Raw genomic sequence first — 18,555 nt, forward strand, 5'->3', positions numbered from 1 at the left:
TAGGTTGAGATATGTTTGTTTAAGTGTCAAAATCTCAGTCAGAATCAGTTTTTATCAGTTTTTTAACAAATTTGAAATAATTCCTATGAAATATTATATTTCACAAGTGTCAATACTAGAAAATATCATGTCGGCCGTTTTTATGTGTGATAACAGAACCTAAATCGAGGTAAGGCTAGGCATACCCTAGCAGCGTTGGATAGGCTAATGTTTTCGGCGCCTACGATATTTCTTCTCACGACCTATCGCAAAATCAACATGAAAAATTCATCCGCATTTTTTGTAAAATTTTTTGTGTGGAACACAAAAAAAATCAAATTTCAGTCTTATTTTACATTTTTTTCATTCTTAGGAAAGCAATTCCGTATTATATTTATAAATCTTTATAACATTATACAAAAATTAGATTTTTCTTAAAAACTGAAATTTTGCCGGGATTGCGGAATTCATTGAATCAAGGACCCTCATAAACAAAAAACTGAACGTTTAATAGGAATATTCTAGGCCTTTTTAAAAGACTCAAGAAACAAAATTGGATGTGCGGTCAGGCAGGCGAGGCCACCGAGGCCTCCTCCTACTAAGCCGTGCCATAGCCTATCGTAGTTATGACTGATCGCACGATTTTTACCTGTCTGGACCGACCAAAGAGGTCAGTGACTATATTTAGTTCTTTGACGGATGTCTATCAAAATAGCATTACCAACAAGTTCTTCTAACACATTACAAATTACAATCATCGTATCGTTAACGAGTACTGCAGGAACACAAATCAGCATACGCACAGCTGCTAATGTAAATACGCACACAGTATACTAATCATATCACAGCAACCAATGATTGCTACAACAGTTGGTTATCAAAAACTAACATTGGCTATGTTCTCACACGGCAGCTAACGGTTAGCAGGATTCGGATCCTGCTAACCGTTAGTTGCCGTGCGTCTATACGAGAAAATCCCGATCCGAATATCCAAGAATATGATGATGATCGAATCACTGGCTAATAGGAAACTGTAAACGCGTACGTAATTGGTTGATGATAGAAACGCGCTCAACTTTCTAACCGATAGCGCTTGCTAACCGTTAGTGGCAGCGGCAGTGGTATAAGGACCGCATCTTTCTAACACAATAGTTATTCATCGTATTCGTACTGTACTGCTGATGTAATACCCTATTCAGACTACACTCTCTTGCGATCGGTTGCGATGTAATCGGTGGTAATCCAAAACTGATTACTCCCGATCGCAATCAACGAACGCATTCAGACCAACACAAACAAACTTTACATTCTAGGGCCTGGCCTCCGGTGGCTAGGCCTATTGCCTGACCTCAGCCAAACAGTGCCTGTGGAATTCCTTGTGATTCGTTGCGATCAGATTCCGTGGAAATCGGGAGTAATAAAGATTGTAGCACCCAATCGCAACGGGTAACAATTGCGATATCGATTACATATCGACTGCTATTGGTCAACTTTCACACACGATTTTACTTTGCGATTGGGTGCGATTGGGTGTCGCAATTGCTACAACCGATCGCAATGCGATACTAGTCTGAATGGGGTATTAGATGAGTTATACGCGTACTGCAGGAGCGAAAATCAGCATACACACAGCTAAATGTAAATACGCACACGTATACTGATCATATCACTATAGCAACCGATGGCTGCTACAAAAGTTGGTTATAAAAAACTAAAATTAAAAGACGACGATTGACTTATAAAGCAATTAGTAGAGCATGCATCGTACACTAAACGGAAAATTATTATACTTAGGTTAGATTTAATGCATTTAAAAATTTCCTTCTGGTCTTGCAGGCCCTCAGGAATTTTTTTCATGCATTAAATCTAACCTTCGTACAATAATTTTCCTATAGTGTACTATGCGGAGATCTACTTATTGCTTATTAGTTTAGCTGTCTCTAATAGCATATTAAACACGATCTGTCACAAACAACACCAAAGTAAATAAACTCGCGAATGGGAACGATGGGTATGTCAGAGAATAACTTTAACACATTTGCACCAATATTTGCAACGTATTTTTTAGTAGTTAGTTATACCAAGGACTTTAACCAGTCATTGGTTAACAAATAATTGTGTATAATCAGTTTATTTTGTGACAATCTGAAACAACATAACATTCGCATAACATATTATGGAATAAGTAAATATTTGATTATTAAAATAAAAATACTGTAATATGGCCAAGACCTAATTTTGCGCACTTTCAAATTGACCATATTGAGGTTTCATATTAAGTCCCATAGTATTAAGTTTTGTATCACATTTATTAAATCTATTTAATGTATAACATTCTTATATTACATGTTTTATGGATTTCTAAAAGTAAAAATAAGAAAGTAAGACAATTTAATTGTTCGTTTTATTAAATAAAATTGATAGATACAATTTACTTTTGTATAATATTATCTATAGAGGGCGCTAAACCGAAATATTGTTTATACTTTTTATGTAAAGGTAGATAGGCGAGCGGGTGACTAGACTACAGAAAATGGTAAGTTTTTCTAGCTTTTTATTGTTGTTAATTCTTTACATTGTGAAGTATTTAAAAGACTACTCTTTTCCATATACCTAGCCTACCGGTGGTCTATAACTCCTTGGCTAAACTAGGCTAGGCCAACAAATATAGGCGTAGGCCTAGCTAGGAGTAGGCCTGATCTGTTTAAGTCGGCTGAGTCATCGGTTCAGTGCTGATGGGCGTGGTGTGATGTGTTACTGTTTGGCCTAGTATATAATATCATAACCAGGCCTGCCCTACGGTGGTGTAAATACCATTGGACTGATTAATCAGCCTTTGTTTATTACAGTATTATTATAAATATAAACATTTGTATTAAATAATGGTTGATTGTGTTATTTTTTTGTTTTACAGGCCCATTTCTTTAGCCAAAACCAAATTGATGGTAAGTATGATTAAGTGAGGTGGATTCCAGTCAATTAATTAGTCCCCTAGCAAACTCGCCTCTTTCAATCTCGCCCCCTACCAGACTGTATAGTAAGCCCTGCGCGAAGAATACATTTTTCGCACAAAAATTTGGCCTAGAAATCTGCCCCCTAACAAATGACTTACGGTACTACAGTGTAGTAGTACTAGGTACTACCATAAGTCAGTGCCATGGAAACATTGATGTTGATGTTGTTTATATTGTTCCTGTCATTAAATTACCATATATACCGTGATGGAAATAAACAAAAATTTAATTTATTCCATCTTATATCATGGGAATAAATTTATGTTTTTGATATTGTTTCTGTTGCTAAATTATATAATGACTATAGCATGAAAACAAAGAAAACGTATTATATTTTGTTTCCATCTTATATCATGAGAATAAATTTATGTTCATTCTTATATAATTTACCGACCGAAACAGTATAAAAGACCGTATCATTATCATTGCTTTCACATCGCACTGACTATCTGACTGATAGAAAGTAATTTGTTAGTGGGCAAGTTGTGCGATGCGGATAAACGGATTGTTTTATACTGTTTCTTCGGTAAATTATATACGTATTAATAAATATAAATTTATTCCCAAATTTTTTGTTTAATTTCATCATTATATAAAATAATTAAACAACAGAAACAATATAAAAAACGTTTATCAACAATAATGTTTCCAGTTCTGCAGAACTACTGTAGTACCGTAATCAACGCAGGCCTCATTTTATAGTGTGGTTAAGATGAAACACATTCTACACTGGGAATGTTCTCCTTGAGAGCAACATAGCTCATTTGGCTAAACTGGTGGTAGTCACTATGTGTCTACTGAACCATGAAGATCCTTTGGTACCCGGTTCTATTCCATCCGTTGCCCATTTTGTATTTGAGCTGGAGGCAGATTCAAATTTCCACACAACATTTTGAGAAAAATTTGAACCATGTGAAGGACTGAAAAACAAGTATAAAAAATTGCAGAAGAGACCGTTAAGTTGTGAACATGTTGAAGAATGCAGTTTACACTCTTCGGAAAGAGTAGGGGATTTTCTCCAGGTACATTGCCCAATCACCACCAGAAAAACCACTTGAAATTAAAGTCTTTAGACTTTTGTAGGTTAACATTAGTGTTTACACCAAACTAATTCAATCTGATCCTTCCAAATATCTTGCAATTATTTTCCAATAATGTTATTGAGAACTATCTTTTTGGTGAATTTTTTCAGAATATCGAGATTGTTTTTCTCTGCACGACAGCTCAAGGAAAGGTGTCATAAGAGCTGATGACCTTGCTCGGGTGATGAGGTCATTGTATACCAGTCCAACAACGCAGGAAATCAGAGCTTATCGTAGACAGTATGAAAAAGGTAGGCAGGGAATTCAGTATACTGTACCAAGTATAAAAACTGTGATCTTAGATATAAATAATGACTGATTTTAATTATATCATAATTTAATTATTGTTGGTCCAACTGCATGCCTACCCTTTTTTGGTACCAGTTCTTGCTACCCTAGAATAAGGTATTTTGTTTCTTTGTCTTCTTTTAAAACTTTCTTGATATACTCCACACTATTCCGTTTGTTGTCTGGCCTACAACTGATATTTTCTGCCAATGGTGGTGGCTCTAGGATATTATATTTAAGGGAGAAAAGCTGTTTAACAAGAAGGGGTTCTTTCAGTATGGTCAGAGGGACTGCAAGGCCCTGTTCAGGGTCAAGTCACAAAGTTCAGAGGGGCAAATCCCTCAATTAAATTTGAGGCTTGCATCCCAAAACCAGCATAATGTTGCTAAATGTTAAACTAATACCCTATTCAGACTACACTCTCTTGCGATCGGTTGCGATGTAATCAGTGGTAATCCAAAACTGATTACTCCCGATCGCAATCAACGAACGCATTCAGACCAACACAAACAAACTTTACATTCTAGGGCCTAGACCTCCGGTGGCTAGGCCTATGTTGCCTGACCTCAGCCAAACAGTGGCTGTGGAATTCGTTGTGATTCGTTGCGATCAGATTCTGTGGTAATCGGGAGTAATAAAAATTGTAGCACCCAATCGCAACGGGTAACAATTGCGATATCGATTACATATCGACTACTATTGGCAAGCTTTCACACACGATTTTACTTTGCGATTGGGTGCCGCAATTGCTACAACCGATCGCAATGCGATGCTAGTCTGAATGGGGTATAAGTCATTAGCATTTAAGAATGTGACAGTATTGTATACATTAGAGAGAAGCTGTTATACTTTTGTATTATTTATCATTTTAAAGCTTATGATAGTATAATGCATACCCCAGGTATTGAAATGCACGCCATCGTGTCGGGATTCAATTTTTCGACATTAATTATGTCATCATCAGTTTCGATACTTGGAGTATGTATTATACTATCTTATCTGAGATTAATCAGTGGACCTTTTGGTTTAAAGCTTATAATGTGGAGAATATGAATGCCGGTTTTGGCATGGCAACTTCCTTTCCGTTTGTTTGATCCATATAATATGAGCAATGCATTATTCAAATTGAATTTTCGAGGGTATTTCTTTCTAAAATTTGTACAGAAGTTGTAGTAGTTGTAGAATGTATTTTGAAAAACTGCCCTCCTTTGGTTCACTTAGAAAAGAAAATACAGTTTGATGACTTCCTCCTCATAATGGATGAACAGCAGAGAAATGAGAGTTGTTCAAGAGAAATACTTGACGCGTTCTACCACGCCGATGTAAAGAAGCAAGGCTACATTTCCGTTAAAGAATTTAAGCGTATCATGTGCACATTTGGAGAAAAATTAAAAGAAAGAGAAGGTACTGTTATTGATTCTATAATACATTTTTAGATTACCGTAATTTGATTTATGTTTCATTCATTCGTCTTTGCCATGCCAATGTAAAGCAGATCTCCGTTTCATAGAAACTGTCAAAATATTTTGTAAGTACATAGTTTATAGCACTTTACATTTGCAAGTCGAATGACTGAGCAGTTAAGCCAGGCGCTCGGCAACATACAGTCACATATCAGCGCTGGTTCAAATTGCACAACTTAGTGTGCTTATGGTGTGGGAACAAGTCTTCTCAGGTAAAAGGACTATAAACCATAGGAATAGTGTACACTATATGGCTCCAAGACCCAAGTAATCTTTTGAGACGAGTAGGGGGTTACCTCAGTGTAATGCTCCATACAGCCCTGTTGTGGACTGTTGCTGGTACCAGTTTACTGGGTGGCTCAGACACGAAGAGATCCTTAGGGGAGAAGCAAATTACTAGTCCACACCCTGATACTTTGAGCTCCAATAAAATGCTATATAAATCCAACAATATTTATCACAATAGTAGATTGGTAGAAATGTCTGTGGAGCAAATGCTTATTATAAACATGTTTGAATGTTAGTATGAAGTATTGTAATCGTAAGCAATTCCTTTTATTTCTCTAGTGGATGCAGTTTTACGAGAATTTGGTATTGCAAAGAACGGTCAAATACAGTATGCAGATTTTGTAAAGAAGCTGCTTACACCTATACCAGATTCCATGGCACCACAGGAATAAGGACACTGCCACTCATCATAATCAGAACATATTTTGTAGATTTATAATTTCTTTTTCAGCGACAGTCCATTTAGATAAATTCCAGAATGTTTTAATTGATGAATGGAAGTCTTAATCAGATGTAAACCTTTTCAGATAGACAAAGCCCACAATTATGTATTAAACATTGCTGACCAGGTATTGTGGATTACTAGCCGCTCACTATGTGTAAGAATCTTCTCATCAATACTAATACAGAAAGAAGCCGTTCTCTTTAACACTGTTTTAGCTGCCCTACTACTACTAGCAGTACTATTAGTACTACTAGGCCTACGCAGCTGGAAAGGGTTCTACTGTATTATTATTTTACAAACAGTAATATTTGGTTCACCCATGTGACAAGATAAAATTATGATGTGTATTATCATCTGATCTTGACAGTAATTCAAAACCCTAGAATAATGTCATCTCGAAATAGCAAAACTAGATACATGGCCTTGTACACGGTAGTGATGGACGCCATCTCAAAACCAGAGCTGTGGACCTTCCTTCTCCCCTTCGAATTCACGTCTGTTCATCAAATAATTTTTTAGTTTCTTAGTGGCTAATAAGCAAATTGAGACGGTTTTTTGCTGTGGAAGGGGCTATAAAAACACATGATCATTAACCTTGTTGCCTTTACAGAACATTGCTTGTCTTTCAAACTCCATTCCATAATTAGTACTATATAAATATTCCATATACGTACAACAGTAATGCTTATAAATCATTTCTATAGCCTTGAGTTAAAATTTCATTTTAAGATTTTTATTTGTATATATTGGTGATTAGGCTCTATTTCTAAAGCCAAAATGTCTAGCACATTATATTGTGCATAATACTAGATACTAATTTTAACCTTGGACATTAAACAAATATTTATTTTTATCAAATAATCATGAATGTTGATAACCTTTTATCGTCATTGAATTTTCTGACCAAAGTTTGTGTGTATACACAGAATTAAGAACTTAAAATGCAATATAGCATTCATCATGACACCTTGATAATTTTTTTATGTATTTATAGGAATGATCTTATTTTGTATATGTGGGCTGGTAAAGATGTATTGGAGCAAATAAAATGTATTCAGATTTTAAGTTATCTTCTAAGAGTGTTCATTCCACCTATTTTCCGAGTTGAACAGTCAGCAGTAGAATTTGTTTGGAATAGTCCTCGGAGACTGTAGAGCACTACATCGATACCGACATATAAAAATATTATTCTTGTATTTTTCCTTTACAAATTACAGTATTTTATATGAAAATGTCTGAATTTAAAAACATACGTGAATGGAAATAACTCATAATTTGGATCAATTCAATTGTACAGACAACAAAATGACAAATAAACACATAGAAGTTTGTTTACATATTTTTAATGCAATGACAATAGGGGGAAAATCAAGGTATTTCAAGTACAGAAATCAGCATATAAATATTGATAACAAGACACCCCTTATTGTTGAGGTAGTCCTAACATCAACCTTAAAATGTTGAATTGGAGACTGGGGTATCTAGGAGTCTTGAAATGGGGTTTAATAGGGAGATTTTGATTTGCGCAACGACTCTTGAATGATTTCACTCATGCATGACCATCTTACATTCTCTGCACAACATAGATTTGGTCAAATTGCATACTAGAATCCACAAGACGAGAACTTGTGATGATTAAGAGAGGGGGTGGTGGCTCACAAAACAAGGTGATATGAGGTGATTTTAACTACATGAGAGTAGTATTTTTTCTTTAAACTTTTTCAGTGAGGGGAGGAGGTGTGTACACACCTCAAGATGTGCCACTGTTTGTAATCCTCCCTTTACAATGCTATGCTTGGCAGAAAACACTGGGAGAATCTTATCAACTAACATTGTTGTGAATAAACACATTTATAAGTATTATAATAAATCAAAATTATAAATAAAAATATATAAACATTATTTAAAACAACAATTGGTGGAATTTTAATTAGCGATATATATTATTACGAAGTAGAATTTAGTTAGTTTAGTACTCTTTATTATTTCAATATTTAAGCTTGGTGGGAAGTAAAATTCTGATCTTGCACAGTCATATTGCAACAGTAGTAAACACATTATTTATAAAATACCCATGGAAACAAGTACAGTACTGTACAATAACAAAGATATATGTTGGAGATGGCTGTGTTAAGCGTTGTTATTTCTTCTGGGGTACAGTATGGGAACTTTATGTTATTGAGGTAGCGTTGGGCACTCATTATGTTCTGAGAGGCTGCAACGAGATTGTTCCGTGTTTCGGCCGCAAACTGATAGATTAATTGACCGTTCCTGTTCAGTACAGTATATGAAAATGAAATTAGGTATTATAACTAACAAAACCTAGGCATACTGTAATACATAATAAAAACATTATAAAACAGAAATTATGCAATTGGATTTTTCTGGAAAATGTCAAACAACTAACCAATCAAAATGTGTTATTTTATAGCCAAGATTAAGCCATGTCCTATGAACATACAGTACACCTGTCTCTTATACACATCTTATATATATATTCTTTTTCTAAGTATATATAATAATTTCATATAATATACATGCTTGCTATAAAGGCCAATAATCATAAATCATTGAGCAGGTACTTAATAGGTATAATAAGCTTCAATTTCAACACCATGTTTTCAAAATTTCTTTACCACCTCATTTCTAGCTTTTCAAGCCAATTATCATCAGCAAAACCTATCACTTTGAAAGCAAAGAAAGCTGCAAATAGATTTACCTCCTGGTTGCCATCAAGTGAAACTTTGTCAGCATCTACCATCAGCATTAATAATTCTGGTTCCTCATCCTTATCTTCTCCAACATCTGTTAATAAAAAATGTCATATCAGGATTTGGTATAAAAAGACACTTTAATTAAATTTACTTTGTCCTTTGAAAGGGATGTTAAGTTGTTGGTCTTGTTTGTTAATGGTTTTGTGAACAAAAATGAACTTGGTACACTGAAAAGTAAATTGTAGGAATTGCCTAGGTACTCATGAATTCACTTCTTGTCACTTGCATAAATGTCTACATTGTGTTGTGTCATCAAAGAGAATGTCACTATGTAAGTGATCTGTTTGCTTTTGGCAATTCTTGTCCCTTTATGTCTGAATACACCAAAGTCAAATCAAAGGTGGGAAATGTTTAATTAATTATTAAGTTCTAGTGCAACACTATCTGCTGCAACTGTATATTTTAATAATTACAGATATAATTATAGTAAGAGGCCCTCTACATAAAACTAAAACTTGAAAATTGGTGCTTTATTAAAATGCACACTAATGTATGAGTAAGTTATTTACTACTTTCAAATCAAAATTATTTTTGACTTTCCACATAACAGATACATTTAAAATCCCAACACGATGGCGTGTATTTCAATACTTGGAGTATGTATTATACTTTCTTTTTTAAAATACTATTCCAATGTTCTTAGCAGCACAGACCAATGTTGGCTGGTACTTTTAATTAAAATTTATAATCTCTGTAGTAAAAAGTTTTTAAACTGTAGCAGTAAATCTGTAGGTATTATTTTTATCTACGTCAGTCAAATTATCGGCTTTATTTCGTCCCTTTAAACAGGCGATTCAGTTAATTTTATTTGTTTGGGTTTATTTCAGACATTATGACTTCAGTATATCTAACTCACCTTGCTGTATTTCAATTGTGTCAGCTACTTCATCTCCCATCTTTTCTCGTACTTTTTCTTTTGTCAGTTTCAACCTCTCCATCTTCAGTTCGCGCTGTTTAGCGGCGCATTCCTTTGTTGCTGCATCTAAGTCTCGTAGGATTGTCTTCGTTATAACCTAAATGACAAACAGGTTTACAAGGGGAAATTCATTAGATGACATGTAAGTGATGTATTCTCCAATATTTGAGTTTTTATTGAAACGTACATATCATTCAAAAGTGCTTGCTATGTTAAACAATGTGATGGTCGTCAGTGTAAAAGAAGACTGGAATATCTGATCTATAGCAGGAGCGGTTTGGGCACAGTGATTGTGGTTCTGCTTCTGAACCTTGAGGATAGAGGTTCATTCCCTTGCTTTGCATTTTGCTTGTGTCCTTGGGCAAGGCACTTTACCCACAGTTATCTCTCTCCACCTAGGAGTAAAGTGGGTACCTGGTAGGTTCAAACACAAAATGCACTGATTACAGCTGCAACATTATGGAATTCTCCCCAGTGAGCTGAATGTGTTCCATATGCGCTTGATCCAATGACCACTGGGGCGGAAGCATTCCGGCATGTAAATGATGAATGTCTTCATCATTTTGATGCTTATTAAAGCAACAAGAGGATGTGGTTTGGTTTAATCAGAGGGGATTAACTCGAAAACGGGTTCAGCTGAACCATAGAGAACCCCAATGATTATCGGGCATGTCTTTGATAGTAAAATGTCTATTATATCTAGAGGAACTACTTACATGATCAAACCACTGCACGAGAGCTGATGACCTACGCCAGACGACAGAGTAGCACTGGAGGGCATGTTGATGTCTTTCTGTTGTCCTCATGTCAGTGAAAATGTTGGAGATGGCTGTGTTAAGCGTTGTTATTTCTTCTGGGGTACAGTATGGGAACTTTATGTTATTGAGGTAGCGTTGGGCACTCATTATGTTCTGAGAGGCTGCAACGAGATTGTTCCGTGTTTCGGCCGCAAACTGATAGATTAATTGACCGTTCCTGTTCAGTACAGTATATGAAAATGAAATTAGGTATTATAACTAACAAAACCTAGGCATACTGTAATACATAATAAAAACATTATAAAACAGAAATTATGCAATTGGATTTTTCTGGAAAATGTCAAACAACTAACCAATCAAAATGTGTTATTTTATAGCCAAGATTAAGCCATGTCCTATGAACATACAGTACACTGTTTAAGGTCCTTCAACTTAGGAACAATATCCAAGGGGTGCGGCTTAGTGGAAAGCAACTTAAGGCGAGCCTTTTTATACCTTGTTTCTTTAACCCAACGCCCGCCAATAAGGATGATTTGAATAAAAATAAAAATTTTAGTTTTGGCCAATTTCAGAAAAAAAATTTAAGTTTCTCTTAATTTTATTACACCCGCTGCTGCCTTGAAATATCCAAAAATAAGTTATGTTTATTTCTTTCTATTTATATAAATTTAAAGCATTTAACCATCCCATTACTACACTCTAATTCCCCAATAAGATTTTGTTTTTATTTTCTCCTCCATCTGGGTGTTTCTGGCAAAACCAGTTGCTAAATATGAAATTGAAAACAACATTTTATTTTTATTTTTTTTCCGCCTGCCTCTGACAATCTTGAAAAAAACATGTCTTGCTTAAGTGAAGCTGTAGTGTGGTGGTTAAAATGCTTGCCTTTCAATCCCAGGTTTTTTTTTTTCAAATCATGACACCACAATATTTTTCGACTCAATATTTTTTTTTTTTTTTTTCAGAATAAAACAAAATGGAGCTTATCATGCCAAAACCAGCATGAAAATAAATGACAGGTCATACTGGAACTGACTTACTATTTCCAATGTTGTGAGTAAAAGTATTACAGTTTCTTTGTACTAAGTATACACAATATTATATAATACATTTTTATGCTAATTACTCAGATTAACATTTAGCGACAGTACGCTGGTTTTAGGATGGCAAGCGTAAAGTATAATGAGAACGATTTGGATCTAGAATTCAAAGACTTACGAGGGCGGTATCCTAGCAACATCTTGCCATCGTCTTACAGCAAAGCCTAACTGGCCAGATGCGTGCTGCATTAAAGTCTTTCCGTTGCTCCATTTATATTTAGCAACCATCACCCGTTGTTTCTTTTCCAAGCTTAGATCAAGCTCCGTCTCTAACCTGTATTCAGTTTCGCTGCCGTATTTACCATCAAAGATGGTTGCTGGTGAAGAAAACAGGAAATAACGTTTTATTAATGAAAGTGTGATTGTAAGGAATTTGTATGACATTAACTACTACTAGTTTATAATATATTTAGAAACAGGTGAAGTCTATAAATATACTAAGTGTTAATTGGTCAATATATTGCACAGTGCTGTGTAGTATGTTCAAATATGGATCAACCTTGACTATTATTGGTATCTGTTACCAAGCAACAACATATTATTTGCCACAGGCTATGATAAATCAATATTTTTTTTGTAACGTCAACATTCCAGATTTTAAATTTAAACTAGTTCTCATATATTTTACATATCCGTATTTATAGAAAAGATAAATCTGATTATATAAAAAATAATTCATTTTATATCTCTTTATTTTACAGGTTATTTATTGTTATAGATAACTAAAATAAGTGATTATTTATATGTATTGAAACTACTGTAATTGTTATATGTGATACTTACCTATGTTTTACAGATTGTACTAATGGAAGGATTCAGAATCTAGATTTCAAACTAACAATCCTCTACAATATTATTCTTTACAATAATTATGTTTTTACTTATAGTATAAAGAAATTCATTAATTGGCTGCTTATAGCTTATTATTGTTAAGTCATCATTCTTTTTGTTTTATAATTTGATGTAAAGCGCAGTGAGGCACGGCACAACATGCGCTTATAAATGTAAATTATTATTATTATTAAGAATAAAATAAACAACTGAATATATCATGTATTTTTAATTCTCTATGCACATTATCAATCTTTACAATAATTTAGTGATTCAAGATTCAAGATAATTTTATTGTCTGAAAAACCCAGAAATTACAATCCACTGACAGTGTCACAAGTGTTAACAACATAAACAGTAATAAATAAAAGATAACAAGGATATAACACTATGAGCACAATATCTAGTCATAAGATGTACAAAAAGAATATAAAACATATATAAATTCATATAAGGAGATAATGGTGTCATATAATGGCCAAATATGGGCATGATGGTGTCATATCACACCTATATATGGGCATGATGATATCATATCACACCCATATATGGGCAAATCATAAAACTTGATAGCATAGACAGAGATTTAACAGAAAAGTACTCACACAACAGTGTATCCTGTTTGTCGTATAAGTCCTTCAATTTAGCCATATCGGCATTCAATTGCCCTAGGTCGTTTTTCATGCTGACAAGCTGTGCATTTGTGGCATCCAGCTCTTTCTTGTGGATCTCTTGCCTGTTTAATGCCGCCATGTACTCCTCCTGTTCTTTCGCCATCTGCTGTACGTACTGCATCTGAGTCATCATCTGTTTGACACTTGGGTTGTTCTGAAGTGCTGCAACATCTTGATATTCCTTCCTTCTAAAAGTGGTCAATGGAATGAAATTTGAAAAAGCATTTTGTAAATAATTTATATAAAATTGTATAGTAAAATTCCTGATGATGACATAATTAATGACGAAATATTGAATCCCAAAACGATGGCGTGCATTTCAATACGTATTATACTTTCTTGTATAGTAAAAATATATAAAATAAGTACAATGTAACAGGGCAGAGACCACAGGATTGGTGAGCTCCCTAACTCTTAAGAGAGCTGAGGATTTTAGGCAAATTACAGCACTTCTATTAAAAGAAGTATAAACTGAGACTTGCTCAATTTAGGCCGCTATAATTTTAAATTTTTTATCTCTCATCCTGACCTTCTCCACGGCAAACGGTGTGAAAGGTCTGGATCCCTGCCCGAAATGTGAGTGACTTACGTTTGAACCTCCAGTTGTTGTAGTTCAACTGTCATCTTCTGGACTCTATTATTTAATTGTAGAATTTGATTATTTTGAAGTTGATATCGCTTAGTGACATTGCGAGATTCTAATTGGTTGACCTCTCTGTCTAAATCAACCAGCTGCTTCACAAGATCCTCATTGAACACAACTTCAGCCGGCTGAAGGAAAGAGAAATTTGAAATTTCACGGTTAAAAAAAGTTCACAATAAGGTACAGAAAATACTATTTAAAATTTAAATAACTTCAATATTCATACTCTGTTTTCCTTTAAAATAAAGAATTAATTAAGCATTGCAGTACCCAATGCTACTTCGGCCGTTCCATAGAATTTTGCAGGAGACGTGTTTAACATACTCCCAAATGATATTATCTAAAAATCGACAAAAATGACAGTTACGTTGTTTTGCCTCGGGATGGCCGACTTGGGAATCGGATTCCACACTAGCCACTTTGCACAAGCTCGAATAATGGGCTAGTGGTTATGACACCAGGTTAGATATCTGGAGGTTGTGGGTTCGATTCTAACATGATTCACTTGCAAGATTATTTTTTTTCCGTACATATTTAGAATTCCAGTGCCTAAATTTGGTGAAAATGCTTAAAAATAAATTGATTTTGGCACCAATGGTACGTGTTCCATATTACTTATTTGCCTGGAGTTCCATATATCCTAGCGAAATTCAACAGCATAACAAGTTTCCCAACAAAAACAGATGCTGGTGGCTCTCTAATTATCTAATGCTCCAGGAAAAAAAATCAATAAACTAGACTTTTTGACAAGTCTAGAATTTAGTATTCAGTACAACATCTCAGGTCGTGCAAAACATCACTCCTATGATTAACCCTACTACTGCTGTACATGTAGGATTACGTATTTGCCTACCTCTTCTTCTTTTTGAGTATTTACCAGCCGTGGAGCAGCAGGTAGAGGGGTCGGTTGAGGCGGTGGCGCTGGTGCATTTCTGGGATGCTGAAGTTGTGGAGGTGGATAATTAGGAGGAGCTTGCTGAACAGGCTGTTGGGCATGTCCCTGATTTATAACAACTACTTGTTTATTTTGTTGTTGTTGAGTGTACCCGTTTGTTTCCACTTGTGCCAAAGTGGAGGATGCTGCACAACCCATCTGCAGACAAAAAAAAAAAAAAAAAAAAATTGAAGCAAAGTCTTTTGCGAAGTTTTACCAAAACTTATTTTGGTTTATCATTTTTAAGTACTTCTGCAGCCTAGGGTCTCCGCAGTCCAAACATAGGCATTATCTTATCTTTTTTTTAAGTACCGTAGGCTAGGTACTCCTACTAGTAGGCACTGGCCCTAGGTTAGCCTAGTAGTAACTGATTTGTTGATCTCATGACTCAATTATTGTGGCCTATTTCTATTATTAGGCTTGTTGGGCCTACTGGTAACTGCGCAGTTCTCAGCCTTGCCTAGGCTTAACATTAGGCTAACAACAATAATATATATATATTATTAGGCCCTACTAGGCCTTGGCCTAGGCCTGAATAAAAATATAATAAATTTTAAAGTCACATTGTTTCCTAATCTAGGTATATTTGTGCATCATTACTAACGTAAACGTAGTTTCATTACAGCAGCAAATATTTTTTCGACAAAAGGCAAATCACCGGGACAAGAAATGTGATGAGCCTTTGATGATGTGCTGCTGCTGTCTGCATTGGATGGTAGTGGTAACCAGTCCCACCACAAAGAAGGACTTGGATAGGCCTAGGCTAGCCCAGCGGCCTTCGTCAGAGCTACAGCCCTAACTATGCTGGCTAATAATTAACTGATAAAAATAAATATTGTCATTTACACATTACCTTTCAGCAATTTGCGCCTAGAAAGACTATAGATACTACAAATAGATGGAAATTATACTCAGTTAACCGATCACACACAATCTGCTATCAAACTGTACACACTTAACTTCGTCGTGGGCAATTACCATAACAAGGAATTACGTCACTTCTCTATAGTGATGGATAAACAAATCCGAAGCAGAGAGGTCCAATGCTTTGGCTACGCTATAAACATAATCAAAACAATGCTACTGTCAGAAATCTCGATCGATATAATTAGCACGTTTACGCAAGATCATGCCCTCGTTCGTCTCGAAATTGCTTTCCAACGTCAACTTTTCACGTTTGTTGTCGGATTTACCAATTTTTTTTTTAGTTTATAACTGCATCTGTTTGATTTTCAAAAATTAAAAATATAAAAGCCAAATGAACAGACATTACAATTTTCAGATTAAACTTTTTTTTAAAAATAAATATTAAAATACTCTAATAAATATAAGAAACTAAAAGTAATTAAGATGTTGTTATTAATGAATACAAAATATAATTTACAGAAAAGAAATAGAATTTTTCTATTAAATTTTAAACTTCTTTAATTTAAGTAAAATAGGCCTTTGAATTATTTTTTAAACTTATATGTAAAAGAAAATTTTGGATATCCATTTACAAGCTATGCTTCAGGAATTTCCCATTTTCTTTGATCTTTAAAAATGTTGTACATTTATATTTTTCGTATATTTTCATGCTCAAATGAAATAAATATTTTTGTCATTGCCATTGTCATGTCAATAAGTGTACTGTACTATACATGTTTTTCAGTTTACTACATAATTTTGGAATAGTATACAGCTGTGATTATTTCTGAGCTGTAAATGAATTTTCATTGTCGTACACTTTTACAAAATCATTATTCTCAATATTTTAATTGTTTTAAAGTAAGTGCTCATTTTAATTGCATTATATGTATTACAGGATAATTTATTATTACTTGCATGCAAGAGTAGAGTGCTACATATAAACTACTGTAAGTTTAAGTAATAAATTTAAAATAAAGTTTTAAAATTCTTTATAATATACCTTTTATGTGGGGCAATTAAATTTAACAACTTATAGTAATTAATAGTGTTGCTTTAACATAAGCTTTTCATTTCTGGTCCAGTAGTCTCTACCGGTCTGGTCAAACATTAATTTCATTTAATTATTTGAATCAATACTGGACAAATAAACTCAAATATCGTGGAAGAGGTAGAGAACCATATACTGTACAATAAAAGGACCTTCTCCATCACTAAACTGTCTCTCTTTCTACAGTGCATGTACATGAATTAAATGAGTATATATATTAAGCTTGTATTATCTGGATGTATCTTGCAAACTGATAATAAAAAAATTGTAAAACATTTGTCCAATTAAAACATTTATTATAAAATACTAACACACATCATGGTACTGTACCATAACCATAGCGATAAGACGACAAAGGATTTATTTTGGGCGAAAATCGCATTTTGTATATAAAATGGTTTAAAAAAATTTACCAATATTAAAACCAAAGTCACATGATCTGTATTTCTTAAATACAAGTTCAACCTTTACATATGTACAGTCTTTGTTTATACAGAATATAAGTAATCTGTACTCAACTTTAATTAATCAATTTAATTTTTATATATTCTTTTTACTTTACATATTACAAACTCTCTGAAATATTATTTTGGGTAACCAAATATTCCTAAAAACTTCATTTTGGATGTTAAATTATAATTAGCTAAATAATAATTTTTTGAATATCATAAAATTGTAATTTACATAAATGCAATATTTTCATCTTTATTGAATTATATTATTTCATTACATGCATAATAAAAAATACAATTACGATATTGATAAAAAAAAAAATATGATTAAATATAACAAGGAATAAATAAAACATAAAACTAATATAATATTCTCAAGAAAATATGAAAATATATAATAAACATGGACAAGAATAGAATACACAATGCTATTTGATGAGCACCCAAAATCTTGTAAATTAATATTTAATTATTTGCAAAATATAACAGTCTCAGCTACAAATTGAATAAAAAAAAACATTTATGTTGGCAAAGCAGACACAAAAACAAAAACACCATATTTTCACATCGTGAAGTGAAAAAAGAACTACAGTAATTGGAATTTTAAAAGGTAAAATAGAAGTTAATTTATGCATTTATTGGTATGTCCAAAATTTAATTCAGTTTGTAATGGCACAGCCGGGAGAGGAGTATTGTAAGGGGTTGGCTTTTGAGGCATTGTACGGCAATACACTGTGATTGGGTTGGGGTCTGGGACAACATGCAAGTCTAGGGGAAATAATCATGGTTTGGTTTATGAGAGAGAATCACCAGCTTGCTTTGCCAATTTTTTGGGTGCAGTTTCAAGGATTTTGATAAATCCTACACACTGGGTTGAGTTTACGTGATTTTGACAATATTACAGACAAGTTTCATCATAAAATATAGAATCAAATTACAGTAGCTTCAATAGACCTA

General features: G+C 33.9%; 2 protein-coding genes across 3 annotated transcripts; one reads left to right on the forward strand and one right to left on the reverse strand.

Annotated features, from left to right (window-relative positions):
• The first annotated feature begins 2,437 nt into the window (after positions 1 to 2,437).
• Positions 2,438 to 7,624, forward strand: LOC117109269 (calmodulin-like protein 4). The gene is made up of 5 exons (XM_033251542.1): positions 2,438 to 2,515; positions 2,894 to 2,924; positions 4,186 to 4,326; positions 5,585 to 5,767; positions 6,394 to 7,624. Exons 1-5 carry the CDS (start codon positions 2,513 to 2,515, stop codon positions 6,504 to 6,506), a joined length of 471 nt encoding a protein of 156 aa, XP_033107433.1. The 5' UTR covers positions 2,438 to 2,512; the 3' UTR covers positions 6,507 to 7,624.
• A 1,567-nt stretch (positions 7,625 to 9,191) lies between these two features.
• On the reverse strand, positions 9,192 to 16,196 carry LOC117109247. Of its 2 annotated transcripts, none has more exons than XM_033251505.1 (8): positions 16,043 to 16,196; positions 15,109 to 15,348; positions 14,202 to 14,383; positions 13,544 to 13,800; positions 12,226 to 12,424; positions 10,966 to 11,224; positions 10,190 to 10,346; positions 9,192 to 9,364 (listed from the first exon to the last, which is right to left on the reverse strand). In XM_033251505.1, exons 2-8 carry the CDS (start codon positions 15,346 to 15,348, stop codon positions 9,192 to 9,194), a joined length of 1,467 nt encoding a protein of 488 aa, XP_033107396.1. In that variant the 5' UTR covers positions 16,043 to 16,196. The 2 variants fall into 2 exon arrangements, with proteins under 2 accessions (XP_033107396.1, XP_033107397.1); XM_033251506.1 differs by lacking the exon at positions 16,043 to 16,196 and adding an exon at positions 15,794 to 15,919.
• Between the last annotated feature and the right edge of the window lie 2,359 nt (positions 16,197 to 18,555).

This window comes from Anneissia japonica, unplaced genomic scaffold (assembly GCF_011630105.1).
Source record: "Anneissia japonica isolate Jap-2015-1 unplaced genomic scaffold, ASM1163010v1 scaffold288033_len957474_cov176, whole genome shotgun sequence".
NCBI classification, from domain to species: domain Eukaryota; kingdom Metazoa; phylum Echinodermata; class Crinoidea; order Comatulida; family Comatulidae; genus Anneissia; species Anneissia japonica.

What these genes read in the sequence shown, in the direction of transcription:
- LOC117109269 (XM_033251542.1), top strand. An exon ending in TAGCCAAAACCAAATTGATG is followed by an intron (nt 2,925 to 4,185) that starts GTAAGTATGATT and finishes GAATTTTTTCAG; the next exon opens with AATATCGAGATTGTTTTTCT. An exon ending in TCGTAGACAGTATGAAAAAG is followed by an intron (nt 4,327 to 5,584) that starts GTAGGCAGGGAA and finishes TGGTTCACTTAG; the next exon opens with AAAAGAAAATACAGTTTGAT.
- LOC117109247 (XM_033251505.1), bottom strand. Translation starts at nt 15,348, where the DNA reads ATGGGTTGTGCAGCATCCTCCACTTTGGCACAAGTGGAAACAAACGGG. An exon ending in CAACAACTGGAGGTTCAAAC is followed by an intron (nt 13,801 to 14,201) that starts GTAAGTCACTCA and finishes GACCACTTTTAG; the next exon opens with AAGGAAGGAATATCAAGATG. An exon ending in GTTGCTAGGATACCGCCCTC is followed by an intron (nt 11,225 to 12,225) that starts GTAAGTCTTTGA and finishes TGTACTGAACAG; the next exon opens with GAACGGTCAATTAATCTATC.